At 45.8% G+C, this 21,965-nt stretch overlaps 1 protein-coding gene across 1 annotated transcript; it reads left to right on the forward strand.

Moving 5' to 3' along the window:
• The first annotated feature begins 804 nt into the window (after positions 1–804).
• On the forward strand, positions 805–1,839 carry LOC100074694 (olfactory receptor 5A2-like). The gene is given in 2 exon segments (XM_001506230.3): positions 805–1,096; positions 1,098–1,839. Coding segments are annotated over 2 exon segments (957 nt in total). The 5' UTR covers positions 805–881.
• Positions 1,840–21,965: the final 20,126 nt, after the last annotated feature.

The raw sequence follows: 21,965 nt of genomic DNA on the forward strand, positions 1-21,965 counted from the left end.
CACCAGGTCAGACTTACTCTTCCTCTCCCAGCAGGGCAGATCCCTGGTCTGCAGCCTCCAGGATTGGGAGACTTGAGTTTAATGGGGCCCTACAGAAGACAAACTCGGCAGGGGCAGAGTTTGGGGGTGTAGTTAACGTCATCCCTTCCTCAACCCTGGAAAATTCAGGGGCCTTCCTGTGGGTCACGAGCAAATACTCTCTAAAGTAGCCTGACACGAGTTGGGCATTTGATTCCAAAATGCCAACCTGGATTCTTCCCTGGGCTTCCAAGAGACGCTAGGGCCCAGCCACTACAGTGCTCTGCATATCGTAAGCGCTTAATAAATACTACTGAATGAATGGATCACCAGGGAAAACCGTACCTTGATGATTCTCCCTCTGATCCAGAGAGAGGCAGAGGTGTGAGGCTCCTGGCCTTACCTGGTGTCGGCTGAGACTCGGGAGGGTAGCTACTCCTGGATTATGAGGAAATCTCGAGGAGCTGGGGTCCAGAAATCTTTCCCAAGAGGACAGTTCTTCTAAGATATAGTTTCAATTCCTCTTTGGATCTGTCAACCAAGGCTCCCGAATATTATAGCTGAAAGCACTTGGACCAAACCCAGTTACCCCATTCATCCTTCTCTCAGGAAGTACCTAATCACACAGTATTAAAAAGAGTCAAGCGACCGTATTTATTGAGCCCTTACGGGGGGTGGATTACTGGACTAAGTACTTGGGAGAGCACATTATAACAGAGTTGGTAGTCATGCTCCCTGCCCACAAGGAGTTTCCAGTCTGGAGGAAGATTGAGCTGTCACTGATTGTGAACAACTGTGATTCTAAATTGAATTGCTGTCTAGGTGTTTCTCTTCTTGACCTTGGAAGACCAGGTAGCGGGTAAATGTCTTGCGGAAGAAACACCACGGTGGTCACCGAGTTCATCCTCCTGGGATTTTCAGACCATCCAGAGCTCAAGATTTTCCTTTTTGTGTTGTTCTTGGCCATCTACCTTGTGACTCTCACCTGGAACCTGGGCCTGACCAGCCTGATCAAGGTCTCCCCCAATCTCCACATCCCCATGTATTTCTTCCTCCGTCATTTGTCCTTCATCGACGTGCTACGCCTCTTCCGTCATCCCCAAGATGCTCTCAGACTTCTTCAAGGAGCAGAAGACCATTTCCTTCCTGGGCTGTGCCACTCAATATTCTGTCTTCAGTGGGTTGGGCCTGACGGAATGCTGTCTCCTGGCTGCCATGGCGTATGATCGTTATGCGGCCATCTGTACCCCACTTCTCTACACGACCGTCATGTCTCCCTCCCTCTGTAGGAAAATGGTGGCTGCGGCCTACGCGGGGGGATTCCTCAGCGCCCTGACTGCAACGGACCTATTGTACCGGCAGGACTACTGCGGGCCAAACGTTATCCATCACTTCTTCTGTGACCTCCTTCCTCTGTTAGCTCTGTCCTGCTCTGACACTTCCACCACTCAAGTCGTGGTCTTCGTTGTGGGCGTGGTCATCGGAATGATGTCCGTGCTTGTGGTCTTCCTGTCCTACGGTTATATCACTGTGGCTGTCCTGCTGATCCGCTCGGCGAGAGGCAGGTACAAGACCTTCACCACCTGTGCCTCTCACCTGATCACCGTGATCCTCTTCTACGGCTCCGGGTTCTTCGTGTACATGCGTCTTAACTCCAGCTACTCCGAGAGCCGGGACAAGGTGGTGTCTCTGTTCTACACGGTGGTGATCCCCATGCTGAACCCGCTTATCTACAGTCTGAGGAACAGAGAGATTCTGGACACCTTGAAGAGAGTGATGGAGAAAAAAGTAGTGCTCTTTCAGTGCCTTTCACCCTTTTGAAGCCAAGGAGAAGCCAGGGTTGGAGCCAGTTGAGAAGCAGGCTGGCCTAGTAGAAAGAGCACAGGCTCAGGAGTCAGAAGACGTGGGTTCTAATCCCAGCTCTGCTGCTTGTCTGTTGTGTGACTTTAGGCTAGTCACCTAACTTCTCTGTGCCTCGGTTTCCTCATCTGTAAAATGAAGAGTCAATACCTGTTCTCCCTCTTATTTAGATTGTTAGCTCCAGGTGAGATCGTGTTCCATCTCTATCTATCCCCAGTGTGTGGCACACAGTAAGCACTTAAAAAAGACCACGATTATTATTACGCTTTTTGCATAATCACCCACGGACAGCTGACTGGATTAATGAAAATTTTCTTTCTCCTCAACTGTACCATCTCAACAGATAAGGATTATATATTTACTGTTTGGCATGAGGTGTCTGTTGATTTTATTGTGTAAGAAGTGTAATGCATTTATATAAATAATGCATTTATTGTGTAATGCATTGATTGGACATGTACAAATTTTATTTTTTATTCTTTCCCCTTTAGACTGTGAGCTCAGTGTGACTGTGTCTGATGATATTGTATCTCCCTGGTGCTTGGCAAAATGTTTGATATATAGTAAGCACTTAGCAAATTCCACAATAATTATTATTGCTGTAGTTGGGTGGTTTTTTAAATGAGGTCCTGAATTCTACCCAAAATTCAAAGAAAGACGACACTGTGTCAAATAGTCAAAAGAGGCAAGACAAAGCAGGGTCCCTATCTCTCTGGCCATTCATTCTCGGTCTCTCTCGCGGGCTGCTCCTCCACCCCCATCCCCTAACTGTTGGGGTTCCTCAAGGGTCAGTTCTTGGCCCTCTTCTGTTCCCCATCTACACTCACTCCCTCGGTGTATTCATTCGCTCCCACGGCTTCAACTATCATCTCTACACAGATGACACCCAAATCTACATCTCCTACCCTGTTCTCTCCTCCTCCTTTTAGGCTCGTATCTCCTCCTGCCTTCAGGATGTCTCCACCTGGATGTCTGCCCACCTTCTAAAACTCAACACGTCCAAAACTGAGCTCCTTATCTTCTCTCCCAAACCCTGTCCTCTTCCTGACTTCCCTGTCACTGTGGATGGCATGCAAGCCTGCAACCTTGGTGTCATCCTTGACTCGGCTCTCTCATTCACCCCACACATCCAATCCGTCACCAAGGCCTGCCAGTCTCATCTTTACAATATCGCCAAAATCCATCCTTTTCTCTTCACCCAAATGGCTATCGTGCTGGTACAAGCTTTCATAGTATCCCGACTGGATTACTGTGTCAGCCTCCTCTCAGATCTCCCCTCCTCCTGTCTCTCCCCACTCCAGTCTATTCTTCATTCCGCTGCCCGGATCATCTTCCTACAGAAACGCTCTGGGCATGTCACTCCCCTCCTTAAAAACCTCCAGTGGTTGCCTATCAACCTCCGCATAAAACAAAAACTCCTCACTCTTGGCTTCAAACCTCTCCATCACCTTGCCCCCTCCTACCTCACCTCCCTTCTCTCTTTCTACTGCTCACCCCGCACGCTCCGCTCCTCTGCTGCTCACCTCCTCACGGTCCCCTGTTCAGGCCTATCCCACCGTCGACCCCTGGCCCACGTCCTTCCGCTGTCCCGGAACGCCCTCCCTCCTCACCTCCGCCAAACTAACTCTCTTCCTCTCTTCAAAGCCCTACTGAGAGCTCACCTCCTCCAAGAGGCCTTCCCAGACTGAGATCCCCCCTTTTCCCTCCGCTTCTCCTCCACCCTCTGCTCCTCTTCCTTCCCCCCTTCACCTTCCCTCAGCTGAGCCCCCTTTCCCTCTGCTCCCCCTTCCCTCCCCTCCCCACCCACCCTCTGCTCCCCCCCCTTCCCCTCAGCACTGTGCTCATTTGTATATATTATTTATTACCCTATTTATTTTGTTAATGAGGTGTACATCCCCTTGATTCTATTTATTATGATAATGTTGTCTTGTTTTTGTTTCGTTCTGTTTTGCTCTGCCGTCTGTCTCCCCCGATTAGACTGTGAGCCTGTCATTGGGCAGGGATTGTCTCTATCTGTTGCCGAATTGTACATTCCAAGCGCTTAGTACAGTGCTCTGCACATAGTAAGTGCTCAATAAATACTACTGATTGATTGATTGGCTGACATTAGCAATTAATCAATCAATCAATGGTATTTATTGAGCACTTATCCTTCGCAGGGCATTGTACTAAGCGCTTAGGAGAGCACACCTGAACAGAGTTGGTAGACATGTTTCCTGCACACGAGGAGCATAAAGCCTAGAGGGGGAGACAGATATTAATACAAATATCCTACGGATATGAACATAAGTACTGTGGCTGAGAGTGGGGTGATTGCCAATTGTTCAAAGGGTACAGATCTAAGTTATGATCCTATGAAACCTTTTCCAGTAGGGCAGGGCTGGCCCTTCAAGGTGGAAAATGACCCACTAACCATAAGCCGCAAGGCCTAGTGGATTGAGCATCACCCTAGGAGTCAGAAGGACCTGGGTTTTAATCCTGCCTCTGCCACTTGTCTGCTCTGTGAACTTGGACAAATCACTTAACTTCTCTGGCCTTCAGTTACCTCATCTGCAATATGGGGATTAAGACTGTAAGTCCCATGTCGGACATGGAATGGGTCCAACCTGATTAACTCATATAATAATAATTATAATTATGGTATTTGTTAAGTGCTTACTATGTGCCAGGCACTGTACTAAGTACTGGGGTGGATACAAGCAGATCGGGTTGGACCCAATCCCTGTCCCATGTCCCAGTCCTCAGCATAGTGCCTGGCACATAGTAAGCACGTAATAAATACCATTAAAAAAAAAACCACAACTCCTTGTGGGCAGGGAATATGTCTACCCACTGTTATATTGTACTCTCCCAAGCACATATACAGTGCTCTGCACACAATAAGCGTTCAATAAATACCACTGATAGATTGATTGACCACCTTCTTTCTGAAAGGTGCTTGAGGCCACACAGCTCTGGCCCTAATTGATAAATATGTGAGGAGGAACTTTTGTGAAGCAAAACACTTTTGGGAGAGGAGGCAGTGTTGATTTCTCTCCAACCTCAGTGGCCCCTTCTGGATCCGGCCCAAGGCCGCTGACCCCAGCATGCCCTAGTTAGGCACCTTTTTGGCAGAGCGAAGAAGGGAGAGATTCACTCCACCCATGCTTCTGCTATTCCCCTCTCCCGTTGCAACCCTCAGTAGGCAACCAACTCTAAACGTGATGGACAGCACATCAATCCCTTCCGCCACAAGAACACTAGGGAAATTGGGATTGGCCTGAACTTCTCAGGGGCCCTGCCTCGGTGGAGCAGCCTAGATACCGTTCTAAAGTTTCACCTGGTCATGGGAGGTGACCAGGGGAGTGGGGGTCTGTCTGTCTGTCAGCTGTGGCTCTCCCACCCCTGGGTGCTATGCCCCCTTATTGCCATGAGCAGGAGTTGGTTACCTATGGGGAGTGATCAGCTTTTCATCCCCACACCATTGGGACCTGATCAGTGTAATGGATAGAGCACAGGCCTAGCAGTCAGGTCATGGATTCTAATCCAGCCTCTTCCACTTGCCCGCTCTGTGACCTCGGGCAAGTGTGAGACCGCCCCTAGGTATGTCCTCAGTCGCCTGAACAGAGCGAACCAAACCGACTCCATTTTGGGGAGGCCCGCCATCTTACGCCTTCCGGTAATTGTTACATGCTCTTAGTTGTATAAGTATGGGGAAATGATTTGTACGATGAAGGACTTGTAGTTCACGAGAAGAAGGCCATGGTTTGTAGATATGGCCCCAAGTTGCACTTGAGAGGGACTAAACATCTTAACCAAATTCCCCGAAATCTTCCCTTCCTGCCATTTCCACGAAAAATTTATATGTAGATTAGGGCTCAGGAGGAAGAAGCTCAATGTCCCACTCTACAGGCAGATAATCTTTTCCAGAAAATCGTAGAGATACGGTGCGGTCGCCCGGTGGGTCAGTGGATTACAGATGCCCAGCTTCCAGATCCACTCTCCCCTACAATTAAAAGGTAAGCGGCTGCCCCTTGCAACCCAGAGGGGAGGTTAAGACAGCCCAGAGTGAGCTTGGATTACCCAGGGATGCCCGGTCTGAGGCTCTGTAAAGGACTGGCTGAGTACTAGAGAGGAAAAAGCGTTCGAGGGCCTGTTCATCTGGGATAGAGGTTGGTACTTGCGTGCAAACCACCCTGTGGTTGGGCGAGACATTGGGCCCCTAGGGGACGTAATAACTTTGTTCGTGGGACTCTAGGGGATGTAATAATTTTGGTTGAGGGTTCCTGAATGTTCTATGCATTGGAGCCATAGTTTTCGTAAGTTTTCGCGTTAAAGTCATAGCTTTCATAGCAAGACTTGGTGTGTTCTTTTGTTTCATTCTTCTGCACCTGGATCTGAGTGCCCAAAGGCAAAACCCCTCCTTTTGGGGTACATGAGCAAGCCACTTTACTTTTTGTTCCTCAATTACCTCATCTGTAAAACGGTGATTGAAACTATGAGCCCCATATGGGACAGGGACTGTGTCTGACCTGATTTGCTTGAATCCACCCCAGCGCTTAGTACAGTGCCTGGCACATAGTAAGCACTTAACAAATACAATTATCGTTATTAATTATCATGGAAAGATGGAGGGAATGCTCCTTCCTTGCACCCGAGATATAAGACTATTTATCCCATGTGGGACTGGACTGTGTCCAACCTGATTAGCTTGTATCTACCCAGGGCCTGGCACATAACAAGTGCTTAACGGATACCGTAAAAAAATAATAATCCTGCTGACTGACCCAGATTTGTTCAGAAGTGTCCGACAAACGTTAATAGAGAATCAATCAATTAATCAATAAATGTATTTTTTGAGCACTTACTCTGTGTAGATCATTGTACTAAGCACTTGGGAGAGTACAATAAAAAAGAGAACAGATAGTAGCAGTCATCCTAATCCCAGGACCACAGTTTCTGACCTGGAAAAGCATTCCGAGAACTTGGCATGGCAATTGGTGGTTCAGGCTTCGGGGAAAAATATCCTTCCCAGTTGGAGCAGAAAACTCAGAAATGAAGCAGAAGGAGGGAGTATTGTTTGTCCTCCAGGCTCGCCCCCCCCACCTCTTCTCCTTCCCTCCCCTTCGTCATTCCCGGCCTCTCAAGGTCAGAGAGGAGAATCCAGCTCATTATTCAATCATGATTTAATGATCCAGAAAAACAGAGTTCTCTCTTCTCCTTTGACCTGTATCAACCGTGGAGGTTTCACATCTGGTATCCCTGAGTGAAAGAAACAGCTGTGTCAACACAAGGGAGGAGTACGGACCGAGGTTTGGTTTTACATGGCTGGGCTGGAAAGCACAGAGGGCAAAATCCAGCAGAGGCAGCAAATGGCCAGGGCGGCGGCCAGCCCAAGGGGAGTTTGCTTTGACCAGCTCTCTTTCCCGCTATTTCTCTCGCCAATTGCAACCCCCAGCAGGCAACTAACTCTAAACATGACGGGCAGCACATCAATCCCTTCCACCACAAGAACACTAAAGAAAGTGGGATTGGCCTGATCTTCTCAGAGGCCCATGCCTCGGTGGAGTGGACTGGGTACTGATCCAGAGTTTCACGTGGTCAGAGGAGGTGACCAGCGGAGAGGGGTCAGTCTTTCTGTCAGCTGCGGTTCTCCCACCCCTAAGTGCTGGGCCAATCCTCAGGAGTGCTCCTGAGAAGAGCTGGCAGTGATTTTTTTCCCGCTGTCACATATTTCACCCTTTCACTTTCCAGGGGAAGCTACCTTATAGGCAGTGAAATGTGGATGTCACCAGGCCCCTCTGGGAAACAGCCCAAGACCTGGGTTCTAATCGTGACTTTGCCGTTGGTGTGCTGTGTGACCTTGGGCAAGTGACTTAACCTCTCTGGACCTCAGTTTCTTCACCTGTAAAATAGGGATAAGACACAATGTCTCCTTCCCTTTTAGACTATGAGCCCCTTATGGGACAGGGACTGCTTCTAACTGGGTCATGTATCCCAACACACGACACACAGTAGGCACTTAATAAATTCAATAACTGATTAATTAACCATGTGAACTGCAGGAGGGTAGGGAGAGGTGACCCTTCAGCCAGACTGAACAGCAGAGAGAAGAGCATAGTGGGATGGGGCAGAGAGGTTAGTCTCCCATCTGAACTCTAGGAGGGTCTAAGCCAGTGTCCTTTAATAATAATGATAATAATAATAATTATAATTATGGTACTTGTTAAGCGCTTATTATGTATCTTACCGGGGTAGATATAACTTAATCATTTTATCCCAATATATCGAATTTTAATCCCAATTTTTTACAGAGGAGTTAACTAGGCACAGAGAAGTTAAGTAGCTCGCCCAAGGCCACACAGCAGACATGTGGCAAAGCTGGGTTTAGAATCAAGGTCCTTCTGGCTCCCGGGCCAATGTTCTTTCTCCTAAGCTATGTTTTGTCTTCTTTTTTTGTTCCCCCTTACAAATGACTCATGATTTTTCTTTCATTTCATTCCCAAAACCTTCCCAGACTGTTTTCGTCCCTCAGACTTCTAATGGTCAATAGTTTGTTAGTTTTCAATTCCTTATCAATCATTGATATTTACTGAACACTTACTGTGTGCAGAACACTGTACTAAGCGCTTGGGAGACTACAAAACAACGGCGTTGGTAGACACATTCCCGGCCCACGATGAGAAGCAGCGTAACCTAGTGGATAGAGCATGGCCTTAGGAGTCAGTAGGACTTGGGTTCTAGTCCTGGTCTCAGCCACTTGTCAGGAGTGTGACCTTGGGCAAGTCACTTAACTTCTCTGTGCCTTAGTTACCTCATCTGTAAAATAGGGATTAAGACTGCAAGCCCCATGTGGGACATGGACTGTATCCAGCCTGATTACCTCATTTCTACCTCAATATTCATTCATTCAGTCGCATTTATTGAGCCCTTAATGTGTGCAGAGCACTGTTCTAAGCACTTGGAAAGTACAATTGAGCAATAAAGAGAGACAATCCCTGATCACAGTGGGCTACAGTCTAGAAGGGGTGAGGCAGATATCAAAACAAGTAAACAGGCATCACTAGCAGCAATATAAATAAATCGTTCAAATCCTGGCTCTGCCACTTGGCAGTTGTGTGACTGTGGGCAAGTCACTTAACTTCTCGGTGCCTCAGTTACCTCATCTGTAAAATGGGGATTAAGACTGTGAGGCTCACGTGGGACAACCTGATTACCCTGTATCTACCCCAGCACTTAGAACAGTGCTCTGCACGTAGTAATCGCTTAACAAATACCAACATTATTATTATTATTATTAAATAGAATTATAGATATATACACATCAAAACAAGCAAACAGGAATTAATATAAATAGAATTATAGATATGTACATATATATGCAAGCGCTGTGGGACGGGGGTAGAGCAAAGGGAGCGGGTCGGGGTGAGGTTGGGGGGGAGGGGGAGTTGAGGAAAAGGGGGCTTAGCCTGGGAAGACCTCCTGGAGGAGGTGAGCCTTCAGTAAGGCTTTGAAGGGGGGGAAGTGTGATTGTTTGGAGGATTTGAGGAGGGAGGGCATTCCAGACCAGAGGTAGGATGTGGGCCAGGGGTCGATGGCGGGACAGGTGAGGACGAGGCAGAGTGAGAAGTTTAGCACCACAGGAGCAGAGTGTGCGGGCTGGGATGTAGAAGGAGAGAAGTATACCGTGCTGTAGTAGCTATATCTGATAGATATAGATATCCGTACTTAGAACAGGGCCCGGCACATAGTAAATGCTTAACAAATACCATTAAAAAAATGAGCTTACCGTCTAAACAATTGATATATATTAATTATATATCAATTAATTATAAGGACGTGTGGTCCCCCCTAGGTATTCTTGAAATTTCTCTTTACTACAACTCACTGCTCAGTTCCTCTCTCTAAGTGCTCGGTTCAGAGTATTGAGTACTCCCTTCCTTTTTTTAAAAAATCTCTTCTTTCTCTTCCTCAGGAGAGGCCACACGGGAAATGGAGCAAGTCATAATACTAGCCGGGTACTTGGGAACTACAGATCCTCTCCTTAAGAACTGTTTTTGAGATGCCGCTTGTCATCTTAAGTGATGACGAACGGATGAGAAGTCAGGAAGGGCTTGAAGGCAGTGAGGAACCTGAGGTGTGAGTGAAAGGATCAGAAGAGAGGGCTCATTTATGTGCGTTTATATTTTTCTGGTTTTAGATTTTGGTGGGGAAGATGCAAAGTTTATATGGGAGTTTTGAGGACAGCAGGTGATCATCTCAAATAGAACATTGTTGTTAGCCTCCGTGACCGAGAGATCCGGTACTTCTCAAGAACTTCTCCGGACCCTCATTAAATACCCTCAACCTAGTATTTTAGTAGCTGGGTTGGGATATCATTCTAAATGTGGAAGTACTATAAAAATTGGTCGTTGCTGCCTTGAAAAAAGTGAATTAAGGCATCACGGTTTAACTTCAGGCAAAGCCTTTCCCTAATGACGACTTAAAAAGAAATTTCTCATATTCTCTGAAGAAATCAGAAATATTTAAGAATATTTTTTTCCATATCCTATTTGGTCACTAGTAAGAGTCACGGTTAGGATAGTTGTTTATGGCTTCCTTTTACTTTTGGCAAGACTACAACAGCTTCTAAAAGGCAGAATTTTAAAGAAAGTATCATTAAAATCCCCAGTGATTCGGCCCCGGTCAATCTCTCAGGTCTGAAGCAGAGTCTACTCGGCAAGATTTGAACAGTTTCAGCCCGATTAACATTCTTCTAGGATCACTGGCATTGAAGTTCCTAATCCAGAGAGATTTCCACTGCTGGATGGAAAAGACTTCTTAACCCTGGATTTGCAGTTCTGATGCTGTTCGACACAACAGAATGGCCAAAGCAGCTTCTGTTCCAGGATGGGGAGTTTGAATGCTTACTGAGCTCCCCCTAATCCTCCATACGAGAAGCTCAAACATGTTCTATTTAAAATGTCTTTCATTTTTTAGACTACAAACTGAGACCTGGGAAAAATTCAAAACACTTTGTACTTTCCCTTTCTGATTGTCTCCTTCCTTTTCCCATTCTCTCCATTCCCTGACATTTTCATCCTCTTGGTTTCTTCTCTCTCCCTTTCTTCTGTTTCCCTATTCTCCCTCTTTTTTATCCCTGCCTCCTTTCTCCTCCAACTCTCTCCCTTTCTTCCCTCTCTGTTATTTTTTAAAATGGTACTTGTTAAATGCTATGTGTACTAAGTTCTGGGGTATCTACACAATCCATTCCCAAATGGGACTCACACTCTAACCCCCATTTTACAGTGAGGTAACTGAAGTACAGAGAAGTTCATTGTTAATTTGCAAGTCCAGTCAAGTCCCCTGTGGAAACACAGTACTCAGACGCCCGAAGACAAAGTCATCTACTATACCTGGTTATCCGTTCACGACACCCAACTCACTTCACAACTCTTTTTCTTAAATAGTATTTGTTAGCACTGTCAGGCACTGTGCTAAGCACTGGGGGAGGTACATGATATTCGGATTGGACACAGTCCCTGTCCCAAATAAGGCTCACGGTCGTAATCCACATTTTACAGATGAGGTAACTGAGGCACAGAGAAGTTAAGTGGCTTGCCCAAAGTCACATGGCAGACAACTCCCCACAGACACCTTTTGAATCGGAAGAGCTGAGATTTAGATCAAGTCTGGCCCCTTATTCCTAGATGACTTGGACAAATAGCTTGGCCCCATTTCTGTTTCCAATCTTTTCTGAAATGAATCATTTCACCACCACACGTGCTGACATCATTCCAATCTTGTCTTATGCCGTTGAGTCGTCTCTGACCCATAGGGATGCCATGGACACATCTCTCCCAGAACGCCCCACCTCCAACAGAAATCGTTCTGGTAGCGTATCCGCAGAGCTTTCTTGGTAAAAATAAGGTAGTGTTTACTGTTGCCTCCTTCCGCACAGTAAACTCGAGCATCCACCCTCGACTCTCTCCCGTGCCGCTGTGCCCAGCCCAGGTGAGTTTTTACTTGTAGCAGATCGCCTTCCGCTCGCTAGCCACTGCCCAAGCTGAGAATGGAATGGACAGGCCTCTGCTTGACTCTCCCTCCCGTAGGCGAGACTGGTAGAGGACTGGAAACCCTCCAGGTGCGACCCTGAAAGGGGCCATTACAACCTAGATGCCGGTAAATCATCTGAAGGCCTCTTCGAGGAGATTGTAGGGAAAACCTCAACTAGTCCTAGTACTATTCAAGAGATGCCCTTTCCTGTCTCCCTCCAGTCCATCTTGGCCTCAAATAGCCTTTTATCGAAGATGAAGGTGAACTAAGGCAATGGTAAAGAGAATCTGGAACCTATCAATGACACTGGGAAGTTTCTTGGTCTCTGAAAGCTCTGATTGTAAATGGTAGATTGTAAGCTCATCAAGGGCAGGGATCTAACATTATTGATCTCTTCTGAGTGCCTAATGCCTTACTCTGCATGCAGTAGGTGCTCAATAATTCTTCCTGATTGATTGAAATATGGACAAAGAAGCCTCTTGCTCTGTTTCCATTGGCTTAGCTGTAGGCAGGAAAGCTCCTACCATGTTGTAACGTACTCCCCTAAGTGCTAAGGACAATGCTCTGCACACAGGAAGTGCTCAATAAATACCACTGATTGATTATGCTGACTTTTGCTGTTTAAGTGAATTTATAATTATGATGTCCTAAGTATGTGACATTTTAGTATTCACAAGGATTTGACCAAATGTTTCATATTCACCATGGCTATCGGTTATTTCTCAAAGTCCCCCATGAAGCGTATATTGCTCTTCCACATCTTCAAGATAATGCCCTGAAGTCAATCCATCAATTAATCATATTTATTGAGTACTTACTGTGTGCAAAGCACTGTACTAAGCACTTGGGAAAGTACAATATAACAATATAACAGACACATTCCCTGCCTACAGTGAGCTTACAGTCTAGAGGGGGAAACAGACATTAATATAAATACATTATGAACATTCATTCATTCACTCGTATTTATTGAGCACTTACTGTGTACAAAGCACTGTACTAAGCACTTGGGAGAGTGTGATGTAACAATGTAACAGACACAATCTCTGCCCACAGTGAGCTTGAAATGGATATCAAATTCTTAAAGGGTACAAATCCAAGGGTAAAGAAGAGAGAGGGAGTAGGAGAATGAAGGCTTAATTAGGGAAGGCCCCTTGGAGATGTGATTTTAGGAGGACTTTAAAGGTGGGGAGAGTGGTGGGCTGTTGGATATGAAGGGGGAGGAGTTTCAGACCCGAGGGAGGATGTGGGCGAGGGGTCGGCGGTGAGATTGACAAGACTGAGGTACGGTGAGTAGGTTGGAGCTAGAGGAGTGAAGTGGGTGGTAATCAGAGATCAGCCAGGTAAGGTAGGTGGGCGCGATCTTACTGAGTCCCTTGAAACCAAATGAAAAATGAGACCAACAAGAGTGTAATCATTAACTAGTACCTCCCTAGTGAACCATTAACTAGCAAAATGAGGCAACTTTAATGACCTGTTCTTGCTAATACTAATAATAATTATGGTATTTGTTAAGTGTGCCAGGCACTGTACTGAGCACTGGGGTGGATACAAGCAAATTGGGTTGGACGCAGTCCCTGTCCCACCTGGGGCTCACAGTCTTAATCCCCACTTCATAGATGAGGTAATTGAGGCACAGAGAAGTGAAGTAACTTGCCTAAGGTCACACAGCAGGTAAGTGGCTGAGCTGGGATTAGAATCCATAACCTTGTGACGCCCAAGCCCATGCTCTAGTCACTAAGCCATGCCACTTCCTGTGGGCATACCTAAGGTACCACCTACATCTTTTAAACAGCTCTTCTCCAGTGTCCTAGTCAGAAGCATTTAGAATCTGAAGAAAAGACTTTTGGGTGCGGGAAGAATCAATCAATAAATCAATGATATTTACGGAATGTTTACTGTGTGCAGTGTACTGTACTAAGCACTTTGGAGAGTACAATACAACAGAGTTGGTAGACCCATTCCTCGACTGCCTCAACGTCCATTTCTGAGCGAGATTGAATGAATCGATCAGCCGTCACCATCCACAGCATGAACCATAAATACTACTAAGGAGGATGGGTGGGGACGCAGGAGCCAAGAAATTCCTCCAAACCTCTGGAATGGAAAAAGGCAGAAGGCTGACTCCGGATAACCTCACTCAGGAAGAATTGGGTGATTCTATTCCCTTGTTTCTCTTCGTCATTTCTAGGATGTGTTGGATAAATAATAATAGTTATGGTAGTTATTAAGCGCTTACCCCTGTTCTAAGCAGTGGGGTAGAAACAAGTTATTCAGGTTGGACACAGTCTTTGCCCCCCTGGGTCTCACACTTTTAATCCCCATTTTACAGATGAGGTAACTTGAGGCCCAGAGAAGTGAGGTGACTTGCCCAAGTTCACACAGCAAACATACGGTGGAGCTGGGATTAGAACCCAGGGCCTTCTGACTCCCAAGCCTAAGCTCTTCTGACTAAGCCACGCTGCTTGACACTCCCACTATCCTCTTCACCGCCAGCAAGAGACGGTCTCCTCGCAACCACATATCCAAGGCTGCCAGTTTTAGTCTCCTGAGAGGATCCAGGTCCTCTCAGGTCCAGGTCCTGAGAGTTCCTTGTGGTGGAAAGCTCCCCCCAGCTCATTCTCCAAAATCCTCTTTCCGGGGACCCAGGAAGGAATCTGAACCAGACTACCCCTCCTTTCTTTTTAACAATCTCTTACTTTCAGACCCATTAGCTAATCAGGAAACACATTCTGAAAATACAGCCCAATCCTCTCTCTCCAATCTAATCCTAAAAGAAAGAGATTTACCAAATGTTTAGGGCTTACGACAACGGTCGTTATCAAGGGCTTTTCTGGTAAATCGACCTCCACTGAAGGATCTTTAGCAGAACTGATACTTTCTTCAAAAGGCCCATTGGATAATAATAAACACTGTGGGATTTATGATGTCCTTATTATATGCTGAGCATTGTACTCAGGGCTGGGACGGATTCAGGTTAATCAGGTCGGACACAGTCCCTGTCCCATGTGGGGTTCGCAGTCTAAGAGGAAGGGAGAATGGGTATTAATTCCCCAATTTACAGAAGAGGAAACTGAGACAAAGAGAAATGACTTGTCCAAGATTATCTAGGCTTCTCACTCTAGGCTTCACATCACCTGGCCCCTTCCTACCTCTCCTCCCTTCTCTCTTTCCACCACCCACCCCGCACGCTCCGCTCCTCTGCCGCCCACCTCCTCACCGTCCCTCGGTCTCGCCTATCCCGCCGTCGACCCCTGGGCCACGTCCTCCCGCGGTCCTGGAACGCCCTCCCTCCTCACCTCCGACAATCTAATTCTCTTCCCCTCTTCAAATCCCTACTTAAAGCTCACCTCCTCCGAGAGGCCTTCCCAGACTGAGCTCCCCCCTTTTTCCCTCTGCTCTCTCTACCCCCCCTTCACCTCTCCGCAGCTAAACCCTCTTCTCCCCGCTTTCCCTCTCCCGTCCCACCCCCTCAGGACTGTACTCGTCCGCTCAACTGTATATATCTTTATCACCCTATTTATTTTGTTTATTTTCTTTAATGAGATGTACATCACCCTGATTCTATTTAGTTGCCATTGTTTTTATGAGATGTTCTTCCCCTTGACTCTATTTATTGCCATTGTTCTTGTCTGCCTGTCTCCCCCGATTAGAATGTAAGCCTGTCAAAGGGCAGGGACTGTATCTGCTGCCGACTTGTACATTCCAAGCGCTTAGTACAGTGCTCTGCACATAGTAAGCGCTCAATAAATACTATTGAATGAATATTGAATGAATGAATTATCAGCAGGCAGGAGACTGATGGGGATTGGAATCCAGGTTTTCTGATTCCCAGACCTACGGTCTATCCATTAGGCAACACTGCATTTGAAATATCGGTAGCTCTTTTAACACAAGACCAAGATAAATAAAAGCAAAGTACAGACCAGCAGATAGTTGGATGGCTTCCATCCTTGGGTAGTATACTGGGGGTTACTTAGGGAGCCACCACCCATAACAACTGTGATTGCTGATTTTGAAGGCGGATCAAAAATCCCACCCCATTTGTCCAGAAGTCTGGACTAACTTCCCATATTTCTAGAATTTTAATTTTTAGAGTCGCTGCCTTAAATGGAAATGCATCTTTCCTGCCCTTACATAGTTTATGGAACAATAATGAGGAATCAGATCGTTTTTAAAACATCTTCCAAATCTCATAAGTGGCTGTTGATGTGAGCACGGGGAGAGGTGAGAGACTTTTCCAATAATGTATCGGGCTCTGACGAAATCCAGTTCCTTTAAAAAGAATTATAACCAGAACATTAGAACCTCCATTGGCAAATATCCTGGAAAAACTACCTCTTGGCAGCAGATCTGCCAGCTGCTTGCTGTATGGATCACCCGACACAAGGCCTAGTGGCCCTGTGACCTAGGCCATGCTTCTCGATGACTCTTCATTCGTGAAGTACATCATCATGCCGGCTGAAAATGGTTCATATTCTGACTCACCTTCATGTTTATATTAAATCATTTTGACCAAAGTATGTGAAACTACAGCTGCTTCTTGAATTTTACACAAAGAAATCGCTTCCTCCTTTCTGACAGGTTCTGACTTCCCGTTAACTGGGCCCCAAGGAGAATTATCCGTTGAGTCAGTCCGTCAGTTTGCCAGTCAATTGTATTTATTGAGCGTTTACTGTTGTAGAGCAGTGGATCAATCAGAGCTAGAACAGAGAAACAGAAAAACAAAGCAGTGTAGAATTTAAATGGATCACCCAGATTTTGGTGATCTGGACTTAATTCTATTGAAGAATGGCCAAAGTAAACAGTTTATGAATGTTACCAAACTTTTGAAAGAAACCAGACTGCCTTTCGAGCTACATCATATTAGCTTTCTAGAGTCTCCTGTCTCTGCTTCTTCCTGTTGAGCGCAGTTATTTTATGAACTCCCATTTTCTCTTTTAGGATTCTTCATGCACAGGGGCCAAGCCACACCAAAAGGTGAAGTGCTCTTTATTAAGAAATAATATACAATTTTAAGTCCTTCCATTTGTAATTTGTCAGGATTAAACATGAACATTTTGTAAAGACGTCAATAAGGATCCTTCCTGGGAGGAGAAATGTCACAAAACTGTGCGATGCAAAAGTCCTCAATTTCACGGGAAATTGTTTATTTCACTACTTATCCTTGGAGAACTTGGCTGTTGATTTTCTCTTTGTCTGTGTCAGATTACAAGCCTCCAGAAGTCAGGGGCTATATCTTCTCTGTATTACAATCCACCCTATTGCTCCCTGTAGAGTGCTAAACACATCCTAGGAATGTGTCAGACCCTTGGAACAATGAATGTGTGCATGAAAGAAGGGACAATAGAATGAATAGAGAAAAATGGAATAATATAGAGAAGCAGTGGGGCCAAGTGGAAAGAGCATGGGCCTGGGAGTGCTGCCCATACCAGCAAAGAAAAGGACCTGAGCCCTTGAAGGAAGTGGTCTTTGCCTTCTTGAAGAAGTCAGAGAGGGTCTTTGGGACCACTGAAGAAGAGCAGCAGATGTCTACGAAGGACAGGTGACCGAGGAAGAAGTACTTGGGGGTGTGGAAATGGGAGTCGGTCCTGATCAGGCTGATGAGGCCAAGGGTCCAACATATCACCAAGAAGACCCCAAAGACGAGACCCTGAAACTCTGGAATCCCCTAAAACGATGAATGTGATCACTTTAGTGACATTCCTATTGCCATCCATGGAACTGCTCCCTAAAATAGAAGGGAAGAAAAGAGGATTCTATTCAAAACATCGGTTTTCTGCTATTTAATTAGGCCAGTCACTGAGACTAGTGCAGCATTAGTGTTGTTGCAATTATTCAGAAATAATGGGGATCCCAACGCTTGGGATAGATCAGGAACAAATGGATGCTAGAGTGCTTTATTCATCTCAATTAATCGTATTTATTGAACACTTGCTGTGTGCGGAGCACTGTCCTAAACACTTGGGCAAGTACAATAACAACAGTGTTGGGAGACACGTTACCTGTCCATAACAACCTTAAAGTCCAGAAGAGCTTACAGTCTAGAGGATTTATTCACTTATTCATTCAATTATTCATATTTTTCATGGAATTCAAGCTCTTTCTATGTCCCGGACACTGTATGTGGGGATGGGAGTTGAGTCCTACCTAAATGACTTCCTCAAGGCCTCGATGGAAACAGTCATTATATTCTGTTTCCATTTCTATGATCCTAATTTCCTACCCATTGTTCTGCTATCTCCATCTGGAGGTGGTGATTTCTTGTTCTGATGGCTTTGTTAACCAGTGAGCGAGGTACCTTATGGTCAGCACTGTTGGCGTAGTGACCGTCCTGGTACCCTACTCGCATCTGGCTAAATTGCTTTGGCCATTCTGAGGATCCTGTCAGGCCAAGGCTGGGGTAAAGACTTTGGTGCCTGTTTCTCTGAACCGTTGGCTGATTCTATCTTCTATGGCACAGGACTGTCCGTGGACATGCGGCCCAACTCCAGGAACGCTGGCGGCCAGGGCAAGGTGGTACCGGGCATCTACTTGGTGATAATCCTCATGCTGAACCCCCTCATTGATTTGTTTTGCTTGTATCCACCCCAGCGCTTAGTAGACAGCCTTTAAGTACTTGACAAATACCATTATTATTATTATTTCCCTGACTCCATCACCACCACCTCTCACAGCTCCTGATCATAAATCCCTTAATTAATATAACCTCTCATCTGGTACACAAGTGCAATTAGATGGGCAGGGATATTTGTGATGGAGGCAGAAATTCACCAGAAAAGTAGAGATGGTTCGTGGGGAAAGACAAACTATGATCTCCTTGTCAAAGTTAAGAAAGGCACACTTCTCTGTGCCTCAGTTACTTCATCTGTAAAATGGGGATTAAGATGGTTAGCCTCATGTGGGATGTGGATTACGTCCAAACTTGTATCTATGCCAGCACTTAGAACTGCTCCTGGCACACAGTGAGTGCTTAACAGATAACATTAAACAAAAAAAGTTAAGCCACTTTCCTAAGGTCACAAAGCAGACAAGAGGCAGAACTGGGATTAGAACCCAGGTCCTCTGACTCCCAGGCCCATACACTTTCCACTATTCATTCATTCATTCAATAGTATTTATTGAGCACTTACTATGTGCAGAGCACTGTACTAAGCGCTTGGAATGAACAAGTCGGCAACAGATAGAGACCGTCCCTGCCGTTTGACGGGCTTACGGTCTAATCGGGGGAGACGGACAGACGAGAACAATGGCAATAGAGTCAAGGGGAGGAACATCTCGTAAAAACAATGGCAACTAAATAGAATCAAGGCAATCTACAATTCATTAACAAAATAAATAGGGTAATGGAAATATATACAGTTGAGCGGACGAGTACAGTGCTGAGGGGATGGGAAGGGAGAGGGGGAGGAGCAGATAGGCCATGCTGTTTCTTACTGTAACAATTTTAAGACCCCTGTAAACCATTCTATGATGGCGCTGAAACAAGAACTGCCCATTTCTATGGTCACAACAAATACTTGGAAACGGGGACCGCGTCTGACCTAATTAACTTGTATCTGCCCCCAGCGCTTAGAACAGGGTTTGACACATAGTAAGCGCTTAACAAATACCATAAAAATAAATCTTTGGGTCACCAGGACACGAAGCAGTGTGGTTTAGTGGAAAAAGCAAGGGCTTGGGAGTCAGAGGTTGTGGGTTCTAATCCTGCTTCTGCCACTTGTGAAGCAGCGTGGCTCAGTGGAAAGAGCCCGGGCTTGGGAGTCAGAGGTCATGAGTTCAAATCCCGGCTCTGCCACTTGTCAGCTGTGTGACTGTGGGCAAGTCACTTAACTTCTCTGTGCCTCAGTTACCTCATCTGTAAAATGGGGATTAACTGTGAGCCTCACGTGGGACAACCTGATTACCCTGTATCTACCCCAGCGCTGAGAACAGTGCTCGGCACATAGTAAGCGCTTAACAAATACCAACATTCTTATTATTATTACTTGTCTGCTGTGACCTTGGGCAAGCCACTTAATGTCTCTGTGCCTTAGTTATCTCATCTGTAAAATGGGGATGGAGGTCTGTGAGCCCCACGTGGGACAACCTGATTAGCTTGTATCTACCTCAGCACTTAGAACAGTGCTTGGCACATAGTAAGCACTTAAAAAATACCATCATTATTATTATTATTATAATTAGTTGCAGGTTTTAAACTTTGACTATAAGCTCATTGTGGGCAGGGATGTGTCTGTTTATTGTAACATTGTACTCTCCCACCCACTTACTACAGTGCTCTGCACTCAGTGAGCACTCAATAAATACAGTTGGTTGAAGGAATGAATGAATGACCCACATGTAACTGTGCCCTTGAGAGATTCCAATCTATTATTAGTTCCCATTCAGATGTGCTTCCTTAAAGTTTCAAAATCCTAGGCCATTTTGACCTAACAAGACCAAGAGGACTTAACCCTAATAAATAATAATGGTAAGAATAACAGTAACCATAATAATTACAATAACTATGGTATTTGTTAAGAGCTGACCATGGGCCAGGCATTGAACTAAAATACAAAATAGGTCAGTCACCTGATTTTCTCCCTTTATTCACTCCCATCAGCCCCACAACACTTACATACATACCCATAATTTATTTATTTATATTAATGTCTGCCTCCCCCTCTAGACTGAAAGCTCATATATATATTGTTACATTGTACTCTCCCAAGCACTTAGTACAGTGTTCTGCACACAGTAAGCACTCAGTAAGTACAATTGACTGATTGATTCCCACTTCTTGTCCCACCTGTTTCACAGTCTCAGTAGGAGGGAGAACAGGTATCGAATCCCTGAGAAAACAGAGGCACAGAGAAGTGAAATGACTTGCCTAAGGTCACACAGCAGGCAAGTGGCAGAGCTGGATGGTCCTTAGCGGCCTGTGGCCATTGACGCTCTCCACCCCTCATCTTGATTCTATTTATTGTGATTATGCTGTCTTGTTTTTGTCCATCTGTCTCCCCCGATTAGACTGTAAGCCCATCACTGAGCAGGGATTGTCTCTTTCTGATGCCAAACTGTATATTCCAAGCGCTTAGTACAGTGCTCTGCACATAGTAAGCGCTCAATAAATACTATTGAATGAATGAATGAATGAATAAACTCCTCTCAACCCTCGCCCCACATTCCGCCTCTTTTGTTGATTCCCTGCATGCAGCTGGAGTGACCAGTTGGCTTTCGAAACCAAGGACCAGAAAGTTGCAGCTGGAAGGGTTTGTTCATGGTATGCATAGTTGAGGAGGAAAAGGGAAGTCAAGAATTAGATGGGGAAATGGGGGCATACAACCCAGGGATTTAGCCCTGCTGGGGGTAGGGGAAGGGTGTCGGCAACCGCTTAGAACCCCATCTTTGAGTTGCTGGAAATAAGCTGATAATAATGATAATAATGTTGGTATTTGTTAAGCACTTACTATGTGCAGAGCACTGTTCTAAGCGCTGGGGTAGTTACAGGGTAATGAGGTTGTCCCACGTGAGACTCACAGTTAATCCCCATTTTACAGATGAGGTAACTGAGGCACAGAGAAGTTAAGTGACTTGCCCACAGTCATACAGCTGACAAGTGGCAGAGCCAGGATTCGAACCCACGACCCCTGACTCCCAAGCCCGGGCTCTTTCCGCTGAGCCAGAGCCAGGGATTTGAAAGACGTGATTCTAATCCCAGCTCCGCCACTTGTCTGCTGCGTGACCTTGGGCAAGTTCCTTAACTTCTCCCTGGCTCATTATCTCATCTGTAAAATGGGGATTAAGACTGTGACCCCCCCATGTGGGACAACCTGACTACGTTATACCTACTCCAGCGCTTAGAACAACAGTGCTTGACACATAGTAAGCACTTAACAAATACCATCATCATTATCATTATTATTATTATTGTTAAAGAGCCAGGAATGAAGCAGAAACTGGAGTCCTGCCAACAAAATAAAATAAACATTCCTCCCCAACTACTGTCTTCTCCCTCCTGCTTGGCATTTGTCCTCAAAAATGGTTTCTGCTTTGTCCACTTCTGAGCGGACGCTGAGAGGACGGGGGCCTGG

Source organism: Ornithorhynchus anatinus, chromosome 3 (assembly GCF_004115215.2).
Source record: "Ornithorhynchus anatinus isolate Pmale09 chromosome 3, mOrnAna1.pri.v4, whole genome shotgun sequence".
NCBI lineage: Eukaryota > Metazoa > Chordata > Mammalia > Monotremata > Ornithorhynchidae > Ornithorhynchus > Ornithorhynchus anatinus.